This window comes from Miscanthus floridulus, chromosome 8, assembly GCF_019320115.1.
Source record: "Miscanthus floridulus cultivar M001 chromosome 8, ASM1932011v1, whole genome shotgun sequence".
Classification (NCBI taxonomy): domain Eukaryota; kingdom Viridiplantae; phylum Streptophyta; class Magnoliopsida; order Poales; family Poaceae; genus Miscanthus; species Miscanthus floridulus.
In genome coordinates, this window is record NC_089587.1 from 207320938 (window position 1) to 207338131 (window position 17194).

The 17194-nt window shown below is 42.3% G+C and overlaps 1 protein-coding gene across 1 annotated transcript; it reads left to right on the forward strand.

The window, feature by feature from the left end:
* Nucleotides 1–695: 695 nt before the first annotated feature.
* Nucleotides 696–13693, forward strand: LOC136470547 (uncharacterized). Its single transcript, XM_066468356.1, has 3 exons — nucleotides 696–819; nucleotides 12670–13064; nucleotides 13151–13693. Exons 1-3 carry the CDS (start codon nucleotides 696–698, stop codon nucleotides 13691–13693), a joined length of 1062 nt encoding a protein of 353 aa, XP_066324453.1.
* Nucleotides 13694–17194: the final 3501 nt, after the last annotated feature.

Sequence of the window (17194 nt, forward strand, 5' to 3'; positions counted from 1 at the left end):
TAGATCCCTCATTGAGTCGTGAGATGCTGTGTAGGCAGGCCACTGCTTTGACTGTTGTTATGGTTTCCTTTGTATCCACTAGGCTAAAAAGAAAAAACCTTGAACCTGATACACCCCAGCCTGACCCTGCAGCACTTGCACTTATTAGGGATATAAATGAGCAGCACAGACTAAGGACAATGCACATGATTTACCACTCCACTGATACAGAGTGTATATCCATGATTAGGATGAAGAGAGCTCCTTTTTTGAGTTAGTCAAAACGTTTAGAGAGAGGAGCTTGGTCACTGATAGGGATGGGGTCTCAGTAGAGGAGTAGGTATCCATGTTCTTGCATGTTGTAGGGCACAACTAAAGGTTCAGAGTTGTCCACCATTCCTTTAGGAGGTCCATTCAAACAGTGCACAAACACTTCCACCAGATTTTGTATGTTGTTGGTGAGCTTAGGAATGAAATGATCAAGGCACCTAGCACTTCCACTCACCCAAAGATCCTTGGAAGCCACAGATGGAATCCATATTTCAAGGTAAATGTTTACCTTCGATTCATAAATTGAATAGCACATGGTCTAATAACTTACACATATATTTTAGGACTGCATTGGCTTCATAGATGGCACACATTTCCTGGCTAGGGTGCCAAGGCGCATCCAACAAGTTTTCAGGGGTAGGAAAAAGGACCCCACTCAAAATGTCATGGTAGCTGTGAATTATGATCTTCTATTCACTTATGTCTTTGCTGGATGGGAGGGTTCTGCCCATGATGCAACTGTCTTGACAGATGCCATTACTAGGGAAGATGGGTTCACTGTGCCAGAAGGTAATTGCACAAAACACAATGAAAATTCCATTGCCTAACCAATGCCACACATTCTCACAGTAGATGTCCAATTGTAGGTAAATTCTACTTGGTAGATGTTGGGTATGCATGCAAGCCTAGCTTCCTACCACCTTACAGGGGAGTCAGGTACCATTTGTCTGAGTATGGAGCAGGAACAGACCCACCAATGTCAGGGAGCTCTTCAACCTAAGGCACTCATCACTAAGAGTGACTGTTGAGAGGGCTATAGGTGCACTGAAGCTCAGGTTTAGGATCTTAGACAATAAGCCCTTCCACAAGTACAGGACACAAGTCAAGCTTGTAGTTGCCTGTGCCAATTTACACAACTGGATCCTAGGCTTTGGCATTGATGAAGTAGTGCCTCATGAGGATGGTTTTACTGGCTCCCCACCTGAACCACTTGACTTGCCTCCTAGACATCTGGACCAAGACTCCATTGACATGGCTATAATGAGGGATGCCATCTGTGATGCTATGTGGGCTAGAAGGGGAAATAATAGGATTTGATGTGCCATGTAATTTGTTCTTGAATTCAGTTTGTGTACCCTGCTATGGAACTCATGTTTGTGTGATGATGATGTAATAATTAGATGGACAAGGCTGAGACCACTGATTTGTCACTTAATTCCGTGGTTTATTGATCCAGTATTTGGTTTCTTGTTTTATTCTATTCTTTCTGTGATTGTTGCATTATGTTTATCTAACTGTGTCATGCTGTTATCTATTCTTATTCATGCACACCAGTACTAGAATGGCTTCAGTCCTAGGTGCTGGTCAGGGAGGGTTTGTGGCAGCTTCTGATGTCCTTGAGGAGCTCATAAGTGGTGGGACTGCTGCTCCTTGGAAGGACCTAGGATGTCGCCTAGAGGGGGGTGAATAGGCGTTTCTAAAAAATCAACACCTTTAAATGCGGAAACGATTAGTAATAGGAGTTTCCAAAATAGAAACTCCAAATCAAAGTAATACAACCCCTCACAAGTTAGCCACAAAGTGTATAAAAGATACTAGATAAACCTAGGGAGCCAAACAGCGGCAACCAAAGAGTTGAATCAAAATGCACTAGTCTGTTAATGTCGGAAGTCCCGACGTTTGGGTCAGAACTTCCGACGTGTCGGAAGTCCCGACAATTGGGTCAGAACTTCCGACGTGTCAGAAGTCCCAACAGTTTGAGTCAGAACTTCCAACGCAAACTGTCAGCACTTCCGACCCCTGCGGGAAATGAACTACAAGTGCTAAAATGAACTTTGTGATGCCGATAACTTACAAACCCACTTCCTAGTGGTAAGGTAAGGTGTTGGGTCACTCTCTTGACGTTGATAAGCCACCAATCCGTAGATCGAATCCCAAACCCTAAGAAATAGCTAGAGAGAGGGAGACAACCAAATACAAGTAATTTCGAGCAAATCACAACAACAACAAGCACGCGGGAGACAAGAATTTATCCCGAGGTTCGGCAGCCCCACAAAGGAGCTCCTACGTCCTCGTTGTTGAGGTGACCACTTTGGTCGGAGTCTCTTCCACCTCCTTGCCTCACTCAAGGATACCACAAAGGTCACTTGAGTTTCTTCACTAGAAAACAAGGGTAATACAAACTTCCCAAGGCTCTTCCACAAGATGGAAGCTCTTGGGCGACGCTAGCCGGCTAGGGGAAAATCCCCAAGAGTAACAAATGCAAATCAAACCGGCTTGACGAAGAAATCAAGTGCTCAAGCTTGCTCCAAGTGTTTTTCTCACTCAATCCACTCTCCAATCACTCAAACCCTTTGGGAATCGAAGTTGGAAGTAAGGGAGTGAAGAGAGGGGAGCCTAGAATGCTTGGGGGCTGTTTGGCCGAGTGTTTGTCGCAATGAAATGAGTGGGCAACGGTTAGAAGTGAGGAGAGGGGTATTTATACCCCAAGTGAAAATCAAACCGTTCAGATCTACGTCGGAAGTTCCGACGCAGATCTCGGGACTTCCGACGTATGAAGAAAACACTGTTCACAACAGGTCAGAAGTCCGTGTGTGCAAGTCAGTGTCGGAACTTCTGACAAACGTCGGGACTTCCGACGGTCATCACTTCCGACGTACGTCGGGACTTCCGACGGTCATCACTTCCGACGTACGTCGGGACTTCCGACGGGCACAGTTAAACAAACAGCCAACACCGCTGAGGCCGGGACTTCTGACTGTCGGGACTTCCGACACACGTCGGGACTTCCGACTGTCGGGAGTTCCGACACACGTTGGGACTTCCGACGTCCACAGTCACCGCGCAGGCTGTGACTGAGAGTCAGCACTTCCGGCAAGAGTCATGACTTCCGACTGTCGGGAGTTCCGGCTTACGTCGGGACTTCCGACACCGACAGTCACAGAAAATTATTCTATGTGCTCGTGAAGTGCTAGAGTGTCTCATTATTGATTTAGTTATTATGCTTGAGCACTCTATCTTCCTCAGACCACCTAAACTTGCATCCCTCTTAATAGTACGGCATTCCTATTAACTCAAATTTAAAAGTACAAGGAAATTAAACCTTTTGAGTTGATCTCTTTGAACCGAAGCCGTGTTTTCCAATCTTCATCAAGTGAGGGTGCCAATCATGTTGATATTGATCTTTTCACTTGAGCATAGCCATCTTGAGCACGTGACTTGATTCCATTCATCAAATATGAATAACTCCAAATGCATCAAGTCACTTCCAACGCTTTGTCTAATATAGGTTTGATCCTCCACATCAATATGACTATCGCAGCTTGATTAGTACCTCAACTAAATGCAAGTACTTCCTTCTTCACCCTAGCTAGGTTCTTCGGCCGCCAAGCCGTCGCTTGCCCTTCACCCTTGCTTAGTACCTCAAAGCCTTTCCTTGCTATCTTCACCATCTCAAGCCATCAAGTCACATCTTGTGTTGAATCATCCATTCATTTGTATTGTTGTCTTTTTCTTTTCAATTTAGCAAGCTTCAAATATGAGACCATTCCATATGCAATCCCTCATGTCTCATTAATTAACTTTTATCGTGCTTGCTTTCACATAGATCATTGAAATCCCACAATAAATAAGCCTTCACATGAATTCCATTTGCATTGTTGTCTTATGCTTGAACTAGATTGTTTATACAACAATACATCATTTTTGGCTTTATACAATTTCATCAAGTATCTGTGAGATAATCAATTTCCTGTCTACACTTAGCAAACGGGTTAGTCCTTTAATCACGTTGTCATTCAATCATCCAAAACCCACTAAAGGGCTAGATGCACTTTCAATCTCCCCCTTTTTGGTGATTGATGACAACTTGATTAAAGCTTACAAAATGATATAAACATTTAAACTTTTGGGTTCAATGATTTATGAGAGGCTCCCCCTTAATATGTGCTTATGATTAGAATTCACAAACTGACCTCAAATGTCAATTGCACATATTAAAACAAATAGGAGACTCCCCCTAAATCATTGCATCCGTGGGGTGCATGTGTGTGTGACAAAGAGAAACTGTGATGCATATGACAAGATATATCATACAAGAATAAATATAAAGGCATCACATCAAATATTTTCATTCTAGCATGCATAGTCCTTATGAAAATAAATATGACACATGTAATTCACACATAGCACTCATTACAAATTTTCTCAGGTCCAGAAACCACTGATATATAGAGATAAAGATCATGTCTCAAGAGATATATAGATAAAGCATAAGTAAGTCTCATCTCTCACATGATACAATCTATCTCAAATCCAAGATACATCAATGAAGCTCAAAAACAAGAAACGACAGCCTGCAGTACATATCTTCAGGTACAAAGATAAGCAAATGAGACTATCCTGAAGCTTTAAGCATATCTCTCCCATATCTCTCCCCCTTAAGCTTTCATCTCTCTCTCCTCCTTAAGATTTAATCATATCTCTCCCCCTTTGTCATCTATCGCCAAAAAGGGTCACACAAAGCATAAAGGGTGTTTAAGGTACAAACTTTGTACTAATCTCTCCCTCTTTGTATTAACCTCTCCCCCTTTGTCATCTTAAAGAGGTTGTACTTGACACTTGTTTGCAATTTAAAATAGATCAAGTACATGGGTTTACTAGCTCATGAACAAACTCATACACTAACCACTAGATTATATAACCATTCAAGCAACAGTGGTAGTCTATGAATCTAAAAAATTTTCATTTGTAATGCATGATCCTATAAGCATGTACTATATGCACTAACCGCATACTAGTAAGGGATGAAAAATGATCATGCACAATACAATGATACCTTTGCTATATTGGAGAGGAAGATAGTCATATAGATTTCAATTCATTTCTCCAATAGCACCATGAAGTCCAATTATAAGCTTGGTGAAGACCAATAGATACCAATTCTTTAAATTCCTATTCTTCACCCTTATGAATTGAGAATCACTAATGATCAAGTGCACTCTTCTTGTTGTGGTTGGCTTGCTTCTTCTTTGATCATTGCTTGCTTGAGAGAACTAAAAGATGCACCACTTGTAATACCACTTGAAATTTCATGACTTGTTCTCTTTTGGGTGTTGCTTGCTTTCTAGACCAATCTCTTGATTTTCTTCAACCAAGTACCTCAAATATTCCTTTAGATTACCACTTCGATTTTAGCCATCCAAGCCTAGGGTGAAGTGACCTCTCTCCAAAGAACCATCCTTGATGCTCACTTGAAATAACTTGAAAGAAAATCACTTGATCCACTTGAAGGATTTTGTTTGATTGATCCATATTGTTGGACTTAATTTGATGAATAACTTTGAATCCTTCTTTAAGTCATTTTCTTTCTACTTGTTTAAGTTCTTTTCTTTCTATCAAAAGATCTCCAATTATCACTAGAACTTAAACTTCATCTTCATCTTGATCTTGGTCTTGATCTCTAGCTTGAGTACCAAATGTGTACCAGATATACTCTTCAAACAAATTGTCTTGTACTCATCATTTGTCATGCTTCTATCTCAAACCAAAACCAAAATATAGGTACCTCAATCACTTATAGATATGATTCTAATTTGAGGACCTTTGAATCTAAGTGACTTTTGATCAATCCAATAATTGTCACTTTCCTGGCAGATTCTGTACTCTTCAAAGAATAAATCATATCTCCCAAAGTACATATCCAAAAACCACAAAATTTGGTGAAGATGTGACACACTAAGCCTTCTAGTAGCTGTAAAAATTTTAGCTTCTTTTGACTTCTATATTGCTACCAGATTTCATATTTTTCCACACTGCTACATGCTGAAAACTGCTGCACTATAGCTGACAAGATCTACTCCAAATCCGAAGTATCACTTATCCAAATCTTATGAAATTTGCACAGCAACTAATACCATAAGTGTAGAGCATGCAGACCAAGTTTCAAGCCAATACAAATAGATTTGGTTGCTCAAACATGTTAATGATCACTGCTAGCTCAGATTTTCAATATTAGACAGATTTCAATAATTGAGCTATTTTTCTCCAAATTGAACCAAACTTGAAATCAACTTGTTTGAATACTCTCACAAGATATATGTCCATTCAAACCACTTACTAGAAGAAATCTTATGAACATATCCAATCAAACCAACTTCAAACTTGATTACTTAAGCATTTAATCCATTCAAACATCTCATAGCAAGCAACATATGCATATATATATCCAATTCAATTAACTCATATGCACCCAAATAAACTTTGATCAACAAGAGATATACCTTGATAGCTTATGATCATCTTTGCAAGCTGCAACTCCACTTATTTGCAGGCCTTCAAATACATCAATAAATTCCCACAACTTGAATATGACACTTGTATGTTGATAGCATATGGACTTCAATCAATTTTGACTTGGCATTGGGATAGAATTGCACTAGGTTTTAATACTTGACTCAACATAAGATGAACAATAATAATTTCATTGAATCAAGTCTCCAATGCCATGGTACCTACAAATGATCATCCACTTTTCGATGGTACCCCAAACTAGTTTGGGTCCTCTCATGTTAGACGCAACATACTTAGGCATAGCCTTAGTATGAATAGCAGAATATTTTTGCAATACTAACCAATAGGGTACCATAACAAACCTTCCTAGGCATAATATTTGCATCAATTGAAATAGGCTTAGGATTCTCACTTAGGGGACATAAATTAGCCAAGAATTGATTTTCTCTTTTTTGAATATTTGTCAAATTTATGTTTTTCAAAACTTGAGAGAGATTTTAGTGGGACATAGGGATATTTGTAGACTTGAGAGAACCATGTCACATGTGATTAGGCAAATAATCAACCAAGGGTAGCAACAATCACAATATGACATGACTAGGTCACAAAGACCCAAAAACCACATGATTTTCAAAAACCACACCACCTACACATGCTAGTTAGGGATTTTGTAAAACATCTATCCTATATCACACAAATGCACACACTAGCATATAAAGGGCCTTAGATGCACTTACAATGCACGTATGTAACTACATACCTTTGCCTTGAGCCCACAATATCACCATTGAGATAATACATGGCATGACAACATCATGTTGACCTCACTTGTCAAATAATCATACCATATATGAAATCAATTTTCATCTAAAGGACTACAAATAATGCTAGATAAATTTATTAGTCCACAATGGTGCAAAATAGAAACTGAGCTCCCCCTAAATAAGTACCACAAGTAATTTGAATGACTTTCAACAAGCACTTTATTCTTTTAAGAATTTGGGAGTCAATTTTCTATTTTGACCAACACAAAGTAATTTGCCATATTTAAATTTCGTTGAGACATACTCACAACCCACTTAGGTTTGATAGATCACAAGCTTCTGAGCAAATTAAGGATATATGAAATCATATGGATCAAACCTCAATTGCATCCCAATTAGTGCTCTGGTTCCTGCCATACCGGACACGTCCGGTAGACATACCGGACACGTCCGGTAGACATACCGGACACGTCCGGTAGGTGCAGGACAGAAACAATTGAAGCGCTGCTTGTGATTCTTCGTTTTAGCTCTAGTACTTCTTGTATGCCTGCATCTGAACAAATGCATTGCTCTACTAGAGAGCCATTAAAAGCATCACATGGCAAACATGATAATTATTAAATGAAACTAATTAGCCACTTCCAATTATTTCACAAATATGCTTATTTGTGAGCCATTGAGCACTAAACACAAAGTGGCTATCCTATAAGGTTTTTTTTTTTAGGTACTTGTTATTAATGGTAGAGATGAAGTAAATGATATGGTCATTGATTTATCTTCGGGTCAACCATATATGAGATTATGATAAGAATTGATTGATAGATTGAGTGAATATTGTCAAATTGTTTGCTCAACCACCCCGAAGCTTTCATCTCACCACCAAGTACCTACATTATCAACCTAAGCACATTTTGGTACCCAACTCTTGTTGGGTCCTTTTGGGTTAGTCAACAAGTGCTTAGGCACCCAAATGGCCTTAGTACTAGTTTGTGGTGAACACATCACCTTGCTAGTGCTAACTCCATTTGAGGTCTTCCTAAGCATATTATTATAAACAAATGTGTTCGGCTTAGGGATGTTACCTTTTGGGCAATCATAGCTTAGATGCCCCTTTCTTCCACAAGCATAGCATATGCGACCTTTGTTTGCTCTATGCTTGTTTTGCTTGTATGGACATCCATCAACCTTGTGGCCCATCTCATTGCATCCATAGCATCTTCTTGTTGCAACTTGGGCTTCCTTTCTTGACTCTTGATATATAGGGCATTTCTTGGTAGGATGCCCCAATTTCTTGCTCATGAGACAAGCGCTTTGTCCATCACTCTTCACTTGCTTGGCCTCCTTGATTGAAACCTTTTGAGTGGCGGCTTCAACCTTGTCGGCCCAATTCTTATGTGGACACGTAGCCCACTCATGTCCATACAATCCACAACCATAGCACATCCTTTTTTCATATTTCTTGCTCTTGGTTGTGTTGGCCTTGCTTGAAATGTGATTCTTTTGTTGGGTTTTGGAGGAAGCAAGGTTTGAACCCTTCTCAAGCTTCTTCACCATGTTATCACGGTTATCTTGAGAAGGTTGTGCTTTCTCCTTACCCTTCAATCGAATCACATCTTTCTTTAATCTTTTCACCTCTTCTTTGAGCTCTATGTTTTCTATAAATTTTTGCTCAATCGAAGATTGGCTTGCTTGAGAAGCACACTCATTAGCACAAGAAATATTCAATTGAGATTGTGTACAAGTGAGTGTGTGAGTAGGAGGTTGAGATAATTTTACCGTTGTAATCACAACCTCATGAGCCACCTCAAGCATGATGCTTGATTCTACTAATTCTTCATGAGAGCACTTGAGATGAACATAGTTTGCTTGTAGCACATTATATTTGCTTGAGAGTTTATCTAATTTTGCCTTGAGCTCAAAGTTTTCCTTCTCTAGTTGTGAAACACTAGAAGAGGAGTTAGTAACTAAAGCATGCTCAATTGATAATTTTTCATACCTCTCATTTATGCCCTTTAGCTCTTGCAATTTGGAGATGAGAAACTTTTCTTGATTTTGAAGAGATTGCTCTTGTTTCTCATTCTCTTCCTCTAGCTCATCATTCTTCTCAACTAGCTTCATGAGAATGAGCTTGTCTTTGTTGCTTAGATGATCAAGAGTGTAGCTATCTTCAATTTCAATATCACTCTCTTCTTGATCATCTACTCGTGCTATCTCCTTGGCTTGATCTTTCTTGCTAGCCTTCTTCTTGCTTTTCTTGGCCATGAGACACAAGTGATGAGTATCATGAGATACTGAGGTTGACTCATCACTTGGCCGCCACCGGGCTTGAGCCTCATCATCATAGACTGCCTGCTGTCCGGCTGCCTCAGCCATACCGAACGTGTCTGGTAGGGATACCGGGCACGTCCGGCATGCGCTTGTAGACAGCGCAGTCACCTCGGCTTGCACCTCTTGCTCCGGCTCGGCGCTCTTGAGATCTTGTGAGGCTTCTTCGCTGCATGAAGACATAATGGACATATTTTCCATTGAATCGACCTCAAGTGCATCATCACATTTGGATTTTCCATATAACTCAATGAGTTTGTTCCAAATGAGATGAGCACTCTCCGGAGGTGGTTGTCCATTGAATATTGCCTCATCTTGAACCTCTGCACTCAATGTACTCAAAATGATATTAATAGCTTGAGCATTGAGTTGCACGCATATCTCTTCCTCTTTTGATAAATTCTTATAGTTGCTCCAATCAACTATAGGAAGAGGTATGCTTGCAAACACAATATGCTCAACAAGAGGACTAATATCTCTAAAAGCATTGAGTACATGAATTGACCAAGGTAGAAAGTTTGAACCATCATTTTGGAGAAGCATTGGCTCCAACTCGATAGGCGTCGACATCCTTTTCTCACGGCGGTGAAGCTTTGGGTGAGAACCTCGCTCTGATACCAATTGGAAGGACCTAGGATGTCGCCTAGAGGGGGGTGAATAGGCGTTTCTAAAAAATCAACACCTTTAAATGCGGAAACGATTAGTAATAGGAGTTTCCAAAATAGAAACTCCAAATCAAAGTAATACAACCCCTCACAAGTTAGCCACAAAGTGTATAAAAGATACTAGATAAACCTAGGGAGCCAAACAGCGGCAACCAAAGAGTTGAATCAAAATGCACTAGTCTGTTAATGTCGGAAGTCCCGACGTTTGGGTCAGAACTTCCGACGTGTCGGAAGTCCCGACAATTGGGTCAGAACTTCCGACGTGTCAGAAGTCCCAACAGTTTGAGTCAGAACTTCCAACGCAAACTGTCAGCACTTCCGACCCCTGCGGGAAATGAACTACAAGTGCTAAAATGAACTTTGTGATGCCGATAACTTACAAACCCACTTCCTAGTGGTAAGGTAAGGTGTTGGGTCACTCTCTTGACGTTGATAAGCCACCAATCCGTAGATCGAATCCCAAACCCTAAGAAATAGCTAGAGAGAGGGAGACAACCAAATACAAGTAATTTCGAGCAAATCACAACAACAACAAGCACGCGGGAGACAAGAATTTATCCCGAGGTTCGGCAGCCCCACAAAGGAGCTCCTACGTCCTCGTTGTTGAGGTGACCACTTTGGTCGGAGTCTCTTCCACCTCCTTGCCTCACTCAAGGATACCACAAAGGTCACTTGAGTTTCTTCACTAGAAAACAAGGGTAATACAAACTTCCCAAGGCTCTTCCACAAGATGGAAGCTCTTGGGCGACGCTAGCCGGCTAGGGGAAAATCCCCAAGAGTAACAAATGCAAATCAAACCGGCTTGACGAAGAAATCAAGTGCTCAAGCTTGCTCCAAGTGTTTTTCTCACTCAATCCACTCTCCAATCACTCAAACCCTTTGGGAATCGAAGTTGGAAGTAAGGGAGTGAAGAGAGGGGAGCCTAGAATGCTTGGGGGCTGTTTGGCCGAGTGTTTGTCGCAATGAAATGAGTGGGCAACGGTTAGAAGTGAGGAGAGGGGTATTTATACCCCAAGTGAAAATCAAACCGTTCAGATCTACGTCGGAAGTTCCGACGCAGATCTCGGGACTTCCGACGTATGAAGAAAACACTGTTCACAACAGGTCAGAAGTCCGTGTGTGCAAGTCAGTGTCGGAACTTCTGACAAACGTCGGGACTTCCGACGGTCATCACTTCCGACGTACGTCGGGACTTCCGACGGTCATCACTTCCGACGTACGTCGGGACTTCCGACGGGCACAGTTAAACAAACAGCCAACACCGCTGAGGCCGGGACTTCTGACTGTCGGGACTTCCGACACACGTCGGGACTTCCGACTGTCGGGAGTTCCGACACACGTTGGGACTTCCGACGTCCACAGTCACCGCGCAGGCTGTGACTGAGAGTCAGCACTTCCGGCAAGAGTCATGACTTCCGACTGTCGGGAGTTCCGGCTTACGTCGGGACTTCCGACACCGACAGTCACAGAAAATTATTCTATGTGCTCGTGAAGTGCTAGAGTGTCTCATTATTGATTTAGTTATTATGCTTGAGCACTCTATCTTCCTCAGACCACCTAAACTTGCATCCCTCTTAATAGTACGGCATTCCTATTAACTCAAATTTAAAAGTACAAGGAAATTAAACCTTTTGAGTTGATCTCTTTGAACCGAAGCCGTGTTTTCCAATCTTCATCAAGTGAGGGTGCCAATCATGTTGATATTGATCTTTTCACTTGAGCATAGCCATCTTGAGCACGTGACTTGATTCCATTCATCAAATATGAATAACTCCAAATGCATCAAGTCACTTCCAACGCTTTGTCTAATATAGGTTTGATCCTCCACATCAATATGACTATCGCAGCTTGATTAGTACCTCAACTAAATGCAAGTACTTCCTTCTTCACCCTAGCTAGGTTCTTCGGCCGCCAAGCCGTCGCTTGCCCTTCACCCTTGCTTAGTACCTCAAAGCCTTTCCTTGCTATCTTCACCATCTCAAGCCATCAAGTCACATCTTGTGTTGAATCATCCATTCATTTGTATTGTTGTCTTTTTCTTTTCAATTTAGCAAGCTTCAAATATGAGACCATTCCATATGCAATCCCTCATGTCTCATTAATTAACTTTTATCGTGCTTGCTTTCACATAGATCATTGAAATCCCACAATAAATAAGCCTTCACATGAATTCCATTTGCATTGTTGTCTTATGCTTGAACTAGATTGTTTATACAACAATACATCATTTTTGGCTTTATACAATTTCATCAAGTATCTGTGAGATAATCAATTTCCTGTCTACACTTAGCAAACGGGTTAGTCCTTTAATCACGTTGTCATTCAATCATCCAAAACCCACTAAAGGGCTAGATGCACTTTCACTCCTGTTGTAGTTGGTGCTAGTGCTAGTGTTGTTGCTCCTGTGGCAGCTGGTATTGGTGCTGGTGCTGCTCTAGTAGCAGTTGATCCTGCTGGTGGTGGTGGTGTTAGGGCTATGAGGTGGTCCAACAACACCTCTGGTTTTGTTCTTAGGAGAATGGCTGCTCTGGTCACTGATGGCAGCAGGCCTGACAAGGTCTTCAAGGATAAGGATGTGAATCATGTAGCCAAAGCCCTTAAGGACTGGTGTGGGGAGGTTGTTGGCCCTACTCAAGTGTACAACCACTTGAGAAAATGGAGGCAGAAATGGGCTAAGGTGTCCAAACTCAAGGACCTTAGTGGTGCTCTATGGGATGACATCACCCATGCTATCATGCTTGACCATGAGCACTACCTTGGCCACACCAAGGTAGCAATTTGGTTCTATTTCATTGTCCTACATACCTTGTATTTGTACAATTACAAGTCTAAACCTCCATGTGCACCAAACTGCAGGACCATCCTAAAGATGTTAAGTACCTAAACACCCCTATTAGGTTCTACACTGAGATAGAGGCCATATTTGGCAATGCTTTAGCCACTGGTAGGTTTGCACTTGGGTCTGGGGAAGCCTTAGGGCAGAACCAGGCTGACAGTGCTGCTGCCAAGGTTGATGGTCCTCCATTGACCCCATTCACTAGTGATAAAGCTCCCACTACACCTGCAGAGGGTAGCAAGGCCACAGAAGTGCCCTGCTCAGGTGTTGGTGGGAAGAGGAAGAGAGGGAATTTCTCTGAGGAGGAGATACTCATGTTGACCAACATGTCTGATGCTATCAACAATGTGGCTAATGCTCTTAGGGAGACTGGACCTGCCCATGTTGATGCTAATCTGTACCTTGCTGTGATGGAGATGCCTGGCTTCTCTGAGAAGGCCCTTATTGTTGCCTACACCTTTCTCCTGGACAACAAGGCCCAAGGTAGGGGCTTTGTGAACATGACTGATGCCCATAGGACCATTTGGCTGCAGACCTTCTTAGCCAAAAACTACTTCATGTAGCTGCACTACATGATGGTCTGCATGGACAGGAGGGGGTTGACTATTGAGATGTATAGTTCCTCCACCCCCCTCACCCACTCTCTCATCTTTTGACTACAGCTAGGATTTTATTTGCTATAGAGCTTTTATGCAGTGTAGGTTGATCTTTTGACACATAACCTTTAGTAGATGTATGTCTGGAAGGGTGGCTGACAATAGGCAGTAATTTGGTGCAGGCTGTCCATGTGCAAGAACTGTTAAATGTTGTATTTTGGCCAATGATGACACAATAGATCGATGCATTGGCTAGCTATATATCATTTTGCTGTCTCTTATCTATTTTTGTGAACTTCTTCGTTTGTTGGCTTCAAAACTTGACTAGCGGATGCTGCTGTTCTTCTTTACTGACTTTGATTATCCCATGTAGCCAGTAATGCCATGAATTGTTAAACTAGCATGTCTGAGGCTAACTATTGCATGCTGAAACTTTGATATGTTGTTGTAACGGTTATGGAAGAGCAACCTCATTCTCCTTTCATTCATGTCCATTTCTGTTTGTTGTTATGGGCCTGGTCGACCACAGCCAAATGACAAACACTATCTCGGTGTGGCAGTTGGTGGCGGTTAGCCTCTCAGCCCGGCTGCCTCTTCGATGACAAACACAACCTCGCCTGAGCCGGGCTCACTGGGTACACAGGCGCAAACAAGAGCTGTTGCACCACTTGGAGCAGGCCTGCCCAGGCCTGGGCCAGTTGGGCTGGCCAGGCCAGCCAGGTACAGGGTCGCAAACGCGCCCTATGCCTTTCTTCCCTTCCAAAACAAAACTAATTTTACTTGTCCTTTTCTGTGGAAGGAAAGGGGTAAAAGGCTAAATGTCTGCTCACGCTCAAATGTCTAAAGCAACTGTATCTGAACTGCGCGCTCTACTTCTTTCACTGACACCATGTTCAACATTACAAACGAACATGACTTACAAAAGGGCGGTTAACAGTTAAACTCCTAGAGAAGGAAAAGTGGGCGCTCAATTTTCCTTGCAGCCTACAGGTGTCCCAGCTATGCAATAGAAATCCACAATGTGCCCTCAGATAAGGATTAGTTTGGATGAGTTAGAACTAGTTACTAGTTGGGCTAAATATTCGATAATACTGTCTCACGGGCGTTCGTCCTGTCCGGATGCGGCTCGTCCTCATTCACTCATCCGCTCTCTCTAAAAAAACACGCACGCATAGGTGCGCTGTCCGAAAATCCCCCTAGAGGCAGCCCATCTGTCTACCTGCCTCTCTCCACTTCCTCTCCCTCCCTCCACCTCCACTGCTCCGTTCCGCTCGGCCTCGGCGTGCGGTGCTCGCTGCGGCTCGGTCCGACGGAAGCAGAAAGACAACCTATCGGCCTCGGCGTCGCCGTCATCGGCGGGCAAGGAGAAGCAGGAGGCCGTGCCCGTCAGGCACTGCAAGGGCGTCAACAACCTTGACAAGGTCGTGCTCCACGAGGTTCGGGGCAGCTCCGCAGAGGTACTCGTCTACAACTCCCGCGAGTCACCGGGCATGTTCTGGCTGTCGGATCCCGACGCAGATCTGCGGCGCTTGCCATGGTGCAATTCGAAGCCCAATTTCTCGGCTGCTGCCCCGGCCTTCCCTTCTCCTATGTTGCATATGTATATTTCCAGTGTTTCAGAACATTTTAGATGTATGTTGTAGTTGTTTCATCTTGATGTTGTAAAAGTAGATTGGCGGGATGTTGCACATATTGCAAGTGTTTCAGAAACATGTTAAGACTTGTCTAAAAAATTAGCCCACCTATTAGTCCTCATGTTTGAATGCACTAGAGCTAATTTGAACTAATTTTTAACTAGCCAGTGATTAGCTCTTGTATCCAGGCCCTAAGCTGAGGATGATATTTTGCAAGCATAATGCAGCACAGATAAATCTGATAAACACACAGCAGGTATGCTTAGCTGCATATAGGATGCAAGGGCCCACTGCTTGTCTGTAGAATTTGTCAGATTACAACCAAAATTGGCTGAACGGCATATCACAATCTATCGTGAATCCTACTGATCGCTTGCCTATAAGCCGTATTTTTTCAGCCAACGAACAATATTTCTCTCTTATAATAAATTAGTCAACAATACTTTCAGTCATGGTTTATCAGTCAAGCAAACAGGGCAAATGATTGACCATCAGTGTGACCCACGGCTGGCCAGATAGCTCTGTTCGGCTGTCATTATAAGCCGGTTTTATCAAGCATGGTACAATATTTTTCTCTCTCAACAAATCAACCATAATAATCAGCACAAACGGCTTATAGACCAGCCGGACAATCTGCCAATCCCATGCAGGCAAATGGGATAAAACAAACGCTCCAATGAGCTTGCACAGCGCAGTGGTAGCTGGCAATGGCAGCAACAGACGAATCAAACTCCATAGGATTTCAGGCTACTCTGTAGGCCACTGGATATGCATGCACATGGGGATTGGCATGCTGGGTATTTGAGATGGTAAAATCTTCCTGGGTGATATGTTTTTTTAAAAAAAAAAATATCCTGGACGAAAATGCATATCTGCTATCTCTGTGGAAGAACACAACGCAAAGTCGCCAAAACAGAATGCCTCTGCATTTAAACGCGCAAGTATCATCAAGCATCCAGGTATGAGTGACATTTGATGTGAAAAAAATGATATGCCAGCTTGTAATGTCCTGATAGGCAAAGAGTGTTCTTCCAGGGCCGCACTGTCACCATTAAGTGAATCTCCATTTGTCTCCTGATTGAGACTGAAATGAGCTCACATGCATGCAGAGATTGCAATGTAGTGATATAGCTGGACCATCTGTATGACTGTGCTGTAGCATGGCAATTGGCGAGGTAGGGGGGTTGTCAAGACTGCAGCCAGATCTGTATTTTTCCGCAAGCAACATCCCGCTCGGAAAGAAAATCATGGGCCAGGAGAGACCCCTGCGGCGTTGGTAGCACACAGTGTGCTCCGTTTGAGGCCAGCCAGCCGGTAGGACCAGGAAGGCAGGAACCTGTTGCCAGAGTCAGAAGAGTTGGGCCAGGCTTTGGCTGGTGCTTGCGTGAGTCCGAAATGCACATCAAGCACGATCCATGATATGTTTCTCAAAAAAAAAAAAAACGATCAATGATATCACCATTAGCTGACCAAGCTTCTTGCAAAATATCCCACCACCATTCAGTCACAATAAGTGACGTCTTGGAGTTGTTTTAAGTTAATTGCAAACTTCGACTACAAAATAGTTTTATATATATGGAGTTTGAATTTGAGAGTGATACAATTAGATATGTATGGTTTCACAAAAATAATACTACCGTGTTTTCGTTGACAAGGCACAACTTCATATGGGACAGTCTCCAAATTACACTCTGATCAATTATTTATTTTATTTTGTATAGTTTTTTTTTAAAAAAAACTTATGATAATTTGATAGTATATTTGATTACAAATCTAGTCGTAGCAAGTTTGTATTATAATAGTTAAAAAAATATTAGCTAAACTATTGATTGAA

Coding starts and splice junctions, on each gene's coding strand:
- LOC136470547 (XM_066468356.1), top strand. CDS start 696: ATGGTAGCTGTGAATTATGATCTTCTATTCACTTATGTCTTTGCTGGA. Junction 820..12,669: donor TGGGTTCACTGTGCCAGAAG/GTAATTGCACAA, acceptor CTCCTGTTGTAG/TTGGTGCTAGTGCTAGTGTT. Junction 13,065..13,150: donor ACTACCTTGGCCACACCAAG/GTAGCAATTTGG, acceptor ACCAAACTGCAG/GACCATCCTAAAGATGTTAA.